Raw genomic sequence first — 6,752 nt, forward strand, 5'->3', positions numbered from 1 at the left:
TTTTTTTATTAAATCTATTTATTCATTCGTTTATTTTAAATTAATTTCGTTATTAATTTTGGATATTTTTTCTTCAATTGCTATTTATTATTGTTAATTGTATGGCCCGTTTTTCAGACTTTGCAATAGCCTCATTTTTTTTTATTACCTTTAAGAAAGATCTATTGAACTGTACATGCTCTGTATAATTGTAATAGTTATATTACGTAAGAAGTTTAAACTTGTGTACGATTCGTTTTTAGCTTTGAGCAAATATAATTGATACACACTTACGATCGTTATCTTCAATATCTCGATTGTATTATGTCAATACCTATTGACAATGGTTAAGAGTCATCATCATCACTTATAGTCGGGTAGCTGTCTCTTTGACACATTCCCGATTTTAATTCATTATTTATTTATTAGATACATTGGTGGACAAGTTGATCAAATCCACACGCATAAATACAATAAGTTGTTGGGTAGCCAGTTTATTGACGTATTTTCTACAAATTTTTACCGTTTTGTAGTTTTTACAAAATTATGATCAAATGTAAAATTCATGTTACACTAAAAAGTCAGTACATACTATATTAAACGAAACTCCAACAAAGGGATAGCGCTTTCGTGTTGCTTACTCAAATTTTCAATAGTATAATGAAATATAAGAACACTCTATATTTTTTTATATAACTGCTTTTGATAGAACCAAACTTGGCCCTTGAATTTGCCTGACTTTGAAGATATAGACTTTGTGAAAAATAATAAAACATAACTACTCACTTAAGACGGGATATGTATTGATGTATATTTTAAATCTTTGAAAAGTAACAACGAATTCCATTTGTAATATATAAACAAGAGGGACGAAAGATAAACGTACCAGAGGGGCAGTCAAACTCGTAGATTGAAAATAAACTGACAACGCCATGGTAAAAAAGGAAAACAGACAAACAAAAGCACAGAAGACAACAGAAAACAATTAAGACTAAGCAACACGAACCCATCAAAAACTGGAGACATGTGGTAAGTTTACAATGAGACAATTTTCCATCAGAGTTAAAATGAAGATGTTTAAGCAACTACATGCCACAATTCGGTCTTCAACAATTAAAACAACCATTACCTCATAGTTGGCTTTAAAATGCCTTGACATGAAACATGTGCAACAGTTCAAACGTAGATGGAATCCATTGGATGATAGATGTGCAAGGACATTTTTATCTAAGTTACGTGACTTTTCTCATTGGTGTATATTGGTGGTTTTGCACTAGCTGTCAGTAATGGCGAATAGTCTCAGAACTGTACTTAATGTCTTATTTTGAGGGAGGGATGTAAAAGTACCAAGCAACGTCTACTTTATGCTTTTGTAAAATGTATTTCTATTTGTACCCATCTGATGAGTTCAGTCATTTTCAATTGATTTTGATAGATTCTTCTTATGTTGTTTTGTTACACCACTGTCTCAGTTGAGGGGAGAGCTGTGCGCTCATAACCATGTTTAACCCCGCCACATTTTTATATGCATCTCCAAAGTCAGTAGTCTGTAGTTCAGTGGTTATCGTTGGTTCGTGTTTGCCATATTTATTAAAGAAATTTCGTAAACTGGTTGGTTATAAATGTTTGTTTTCTCAATGTATTTTTTCATTTTTTCCTGTCGGGTTATTTGAAGCCGACTATCAGGTATGGGTTATTCTCATTTTTGAAATCCTTACAGTTGTCCATAATGAAATGCGAGTCTGGCTTAAACAGAAAACGTATTCTGGAACCTATGATGAGTTTATTCATTTGCATTTTGGCGGAATGTTGTTTCATTAGCAATCATACAACATCTCCTTATTTTTATGTGTAATTTTGTTTTGTTTTATTGATTGTAAACGGGTTTATCAGTCCGCATCTAAAAGTTATAAGCAAGGAAAATATGATGTCCTTAGCGATAATAGTTATCTCTTGAATATCCTATAGCTATAGAATGTTTTTGCTGAATTTTTAACAGTTATAGAGCGTACTTATTTAATTTCGAATAGTTAAAGCAGGTACTTGTTGAATGCCCTATTGCTATAACAGGTAATTGTTTAATAACTTATTGAATATACCTGTTATGTGTATAGTATTTTCCAGATCTTATTAATTTTAGATATAAATACGACCAGATTGCCCGTTTATAATTTGCTTTATAAAAAAACTGTCGCCGGTTAAATAAAATGGTTGACGTAATTGGGATATACGTTTGACTATTCCGCAGCTAAAGTAAGTTTATATTATTTAATGATTTACTTTATAGTCTTCGTAATGTTCTTGCCGGTTGAAACAAGCCTAACGGGAGGCAATGTACCTGATATTCATATGATGAAGACATAATCTTTCAATCGGTTTAATTGAGGTCTTGAGCTGGCATGCCAGTAACTGCTAGTAGTCTGTTGTTATTTGTTTATTATTGTCATTTTGTTTCTTTTCTTTTGTTCCCTGCTCTGATATCGGAATCGGACTTCTCTTGAAATAAATTTTACTGTGCGTATTGTTATGCGTTTACTTTTTTACATTGGCTATAGGTATAGGGGGAGGGTTGAAATCTAAAAAAAAACATGTTTACCGGGCCACGTCCACTTGTATTTTTGTCCATCTGGTGACTTAAGCCTTTTTCAACTGATTTAAGTTTATAGTTCGTTCTAATGTTGTACTGTTATACCACTGTCCCAGGTTAGGGGGAGGGTTGGGATCCCGCTAACATGTTTAACCCCGCCACATTATTTATGTATGTGCCTTCTCAAGTCAGGAACCTGTAATTCAGTGGTTGTCGTTTGTTTATGTGTTTTTCGTTCATTTTTTTTTTACATAAATAAGGCCGTTAGTTTTCTCGTTCGAATTGTTTTACATTGTCTTATCGGGCCCTTTTATAGCTGACTATGAGGTATGGGCTTTGCTCATTGTTGAAGGTCGTACGGTGACCTATAGTTGTTAATGTCTGTGTCATTTTGGTCTTTTGTGGATAGTAGTCACATTGGCAATCATACCACATCTTCTTTTTTATATTAACGCTGCCGCATTTTCCCGCCTGTCCCAAGTCAGGAGCCTCTGGCCTATGCTAGTCCTGTATGATTTTTAATTTTAGTTTCTTGTATATATTTTGGAGTTTAGTATGACGTCCATTACCACTGAACTAGAATAGATATTTGTTTAGGAGCCAGCTGAAGGACGCCTCCAGGTGCGGAGGTTTCTCGCTACATTGAAGACCTATAGCTATTGGTGACCTTCTGCTGTTGTCTGTTCTATGGTCGTGTTATTGTCTCTTTGACATATTTCCCATTTCCATTATCAATTTTATCCCTTTCGATTTAAAAAAAGTATGAATTTTCTTTTCAGTTTTAGACCTTAACCGACAATGATCAAGATGATTGTAAAAAAATATCCTCCTCCAAATGTTTCTTCAGAATCATATACCACCTGCTAGTATAATTCACTTTCATTTGGTTTTTGCAACAATTCGAATGCGTAGACGATAGATGCGTCCTTTCGTTGTCTAAGTTGATCGTTTATGTATCCCAATGCAAATTTTAATATATCTAAACAAGATAGTGATGACAGAACGATTTGTATTACAAAAAAATTTACATATATGTTTTTAACTTGTGTGAAAATAAAATATCTTACATAAGCATCTGCAGGAGTTGACATCACGTCAAATTTATGAAAATTTCATCATATTCAATAATCTAGGGTATAATTTTAAATATAACAACTTTACTTTTATTCATTTTGTCATTCTTCATAAAATTGAGAAAGGAAATGGGGAATGTGTCAAAGCGACAACAACCCGACCATAGAGCAGACAACAGCCGAAGGCCTACAATGGTTCTTCAATGTAGCGAGAAACTCCCGCACCATGTATTATCTTTACAATCAAGCAAGAATTCAAAATTATGGCGATTTGTTTTTCGATATTAAATCAACACATTTACTATGACTTACAAACGGAAATCACTGTACTCAGACTATGGACAGGCAGATATAGAATGTGGCGGGGTCAAACCAGTTGCATTAAAGTATGTACATGTATCTTTTGACTATGTTTGTAAATATCTCACACTGGTACAACTGTTATCAACATAAATATGGAAACGATAAAGGTCGTGTAATACATAAAAATAAGTAGGCGTGCTTTTGTTTTATTTTATTCTACATCAATACATGCTGTCGACAATTTTCTTTTAAGACATAAAAACACACATCTTTTGGATGCATTCGCTCAATCTATTCTGATTAGTCCGAACCTTCTGATCTGTCTGATTCTTCTGATTCGTCTGATTCGTCTGATTCATCAGAATCATCCGATTCATCAGATTCGTCTGATTCCCCCGAATCTTCCGATTCGTCTGAGTCTTCACATTCTTCACCTGATGGATTAGAAGATAAATCCGTTAGATGTATTGATTGATACTTTATTCTGGGAGAATATGAATTATTGATAAGCGTTCAGTGACTGCCAATACTTTAATATCCGTGCTATGTGTCTAATTATAATGCTAGTTGTGTTGTGTCACAAATCTTTAAAGTTAGGTCAATTAAAAGTATTTTTTATCTGTTTTTTCTTATATGAAGCTATTACAACACAGTCCCAGGTAAGGAGATGAAACATGTTAAGTTCCTCGTCATTCTTAATTTGTCTTTCTCAAGTTAAGAACTTGTAAGTAAGTCGTTGGACTGTTTCAAATTTTTCTTCTCATGTCGAGGTCTTTATGGACTCTTGAACACCAGTATATAATACTGCTGTTGCCTTTATTTGCCATCTATACATTATAGGTTTACAGTATGAGTTAATGTGCATGACATAGGGGAGATTGACAGTGAAATAACAGCATTGATTCCCAACTTTTCCCCCGGGAAACAGTGACAGAAGGGCAATGGTTAACAAACGTGTGGGGTTTAATATTTGCAAAGTTTGAGGTGAATTGTAAAAGTTTCGAAACTAGTACTTGAGAACTTGGAGGTGAAATGTAAAGTAATTAAACCGTAACTTGAGACTTGGAGGTGAACAGTAAAGTATCGAAACCGGTACTTAAGAAGTTGGTGATGAACAGTAAAATAATGTATAAAGAACTTAAGAAGTTTGTTGTGAACCGTAAAGTAGCTGTTTATGTAGTTAATTTGCCACATGGCAAAAAACAAAATAATAACGGTATAATTGCAAAAAACGAAAAATCAATGTAGATTTGAAGTTAATAAATAAAGGTCGTCAGCATTCGATTAAACTGGTTGAGCAATGCTATTGTATTACGGGAAACATATTTGTTTAACAGGTTTAATGCTGAACAGGTCCGTTACTAGTAGCCAGAAGTTAAATACGTAATTTACACCCCAAAAAAAGCTGGTGTTTAAAGCAAAATTACTGAGACTAAAGACTAACATTCGGACTTCTATTTCATTTTATAATTTTAATGAGTTTCATTTATGTTGGAACAAACAATACTAAAACAGAAACATAATGATTGAGTTAAATGTATCAAATTAAAGCGTATTACTTCTCAGAACAAAATCATGAACATGCAGGAAAAAGACGAAACAAATTTAAAACTGACATAAATTTCGGTTTATCATATGATCATAGAATAATTTTGTAATAAAGGACTTATTTAATCATGCAACCACTACACATATTCTTAATTCTAAATACCATTACATCCTGACGAACCAGAATCTCCTTTTGGACCAGTGGGTCCAGGTGGACCTGTTTGTCCAGGTTCTCCACGCGATCCACTGTTTCCTTGATCTCCTGTGCGACCAGCATCTCCTTGTGTTCCCGGTTGTCCTGTCATTCCCATATCTCCTTTTGGTCCAGGAGGTCCAGTCGGACCAGATGGTCCAAATTGCCCGGGTTCTCCAGTGGGTCCAGTTTCTCCAGCAGGTCCTGTTTCTCCTTGTTCGCCTTGAATACCATCATCGCCTGGTGATCCCTTTGCTCCATCTATTCCGTTTGTGCCATTGCGTCCATCCATTCCTTTTTCTCCAGTTGGTCCAGCAGGTCCTCTTTCACCAGTTTTACCAGTTTTCCCAGAATCTCCCATATCGCCTTTTGTTCCTGGAGACCCATTGGACCCTCGAGGTCCAGCACGTCCTGTTTTCCCAGGGTCTCCAGCTAGACCAGGATATCCTCTCATTCCTACAAAATTTGAAACACAATTGGAATGAAAACAGTAGCTAGAATTTAGGAAATAATTGTTGCTAGGATTACGTATTTGCTGTCTTAATTGAAAAATACTTGAATACTTTCGTCCAGCCTTTAAAATTTTTAAGACCACAAATGTTTGTAATATACCAACTATACATTCTGAAGTCTTTAAGACTAGAGATCTTCTTTGATTATTTTACAAACGTGGGATAGGACGGATTCCAAAAATTAATAAAACATGTAACTATCGATACAAAACATATATTTACAGTCTGTACATTCATTTCTAGTACTGTGGATTCATTCATTTTCACGACAATCTTTTTTATAGATTGAGGAATACTTTGTGATTGTTTGATCCGCAGTTTTGCTTTAGTTCCTATAGAAAGAAATATTATTATTTTCGTTTGAAATTGTGGTTCCTGGTTATAAATGAACCTACTGCACGTCTTACCTTTAACACCCTGTTTACCAGGAGGACCAGGTACTCCTATTTCTGAAAATGGACAATTTAATTTTTTTTCTATTATTCTTCATTGACATTATCATTTTAATGACTTGAAATGTGTACCTTCCTGGACATTTTATCCATGTCACTTCATAT

At 34.3% G+C, this 6,752-nt stretch overlaps 1 protein-coding gene across 1 annotated transcript; it reads right to left on the reverse strand.

The window, feature by feature from the left end:
* Positions 1 to 4,242: 4,242 nt before the first annotated feature.
* LOC143055267 (uncharacterized) lies at positions 4,243 to 6,137 on the reverse strand. Its single transcript, XM_076228398.1, has 2 exons — positions 5,654 to 6,137; positions 4,243 to 4,376 (listed from the first exon to the last, which is right to left on the reverse strand). The coding sequence occupies exons 1-2, from the start codon at positions 6,135 to 6,137 to the stop codon at positions 4,243 to 4,245; spliced, it is 618 nt and encodes a 205-aa protein (XP_076084513.1).
* Positions 6,138 to 6,752: the final 615 nt, after the last annotated feature.

Source organism: Mytilus galloprovincialis, chromosome 12 (genome assembly GCF_965363235.1).
Source record: "Mytilus galloprovincialis chromosome 12, xbMytGall1.hap1.1, whole genome shotgun sequence".
Taxonomy (NCBI): domain Eukaryota; kingdom Metazoa; phylum Mollusca; class Bivalvia; order Mytilida; family Mytilidae; genus Mytilus; species Mytilus galloprovincialis.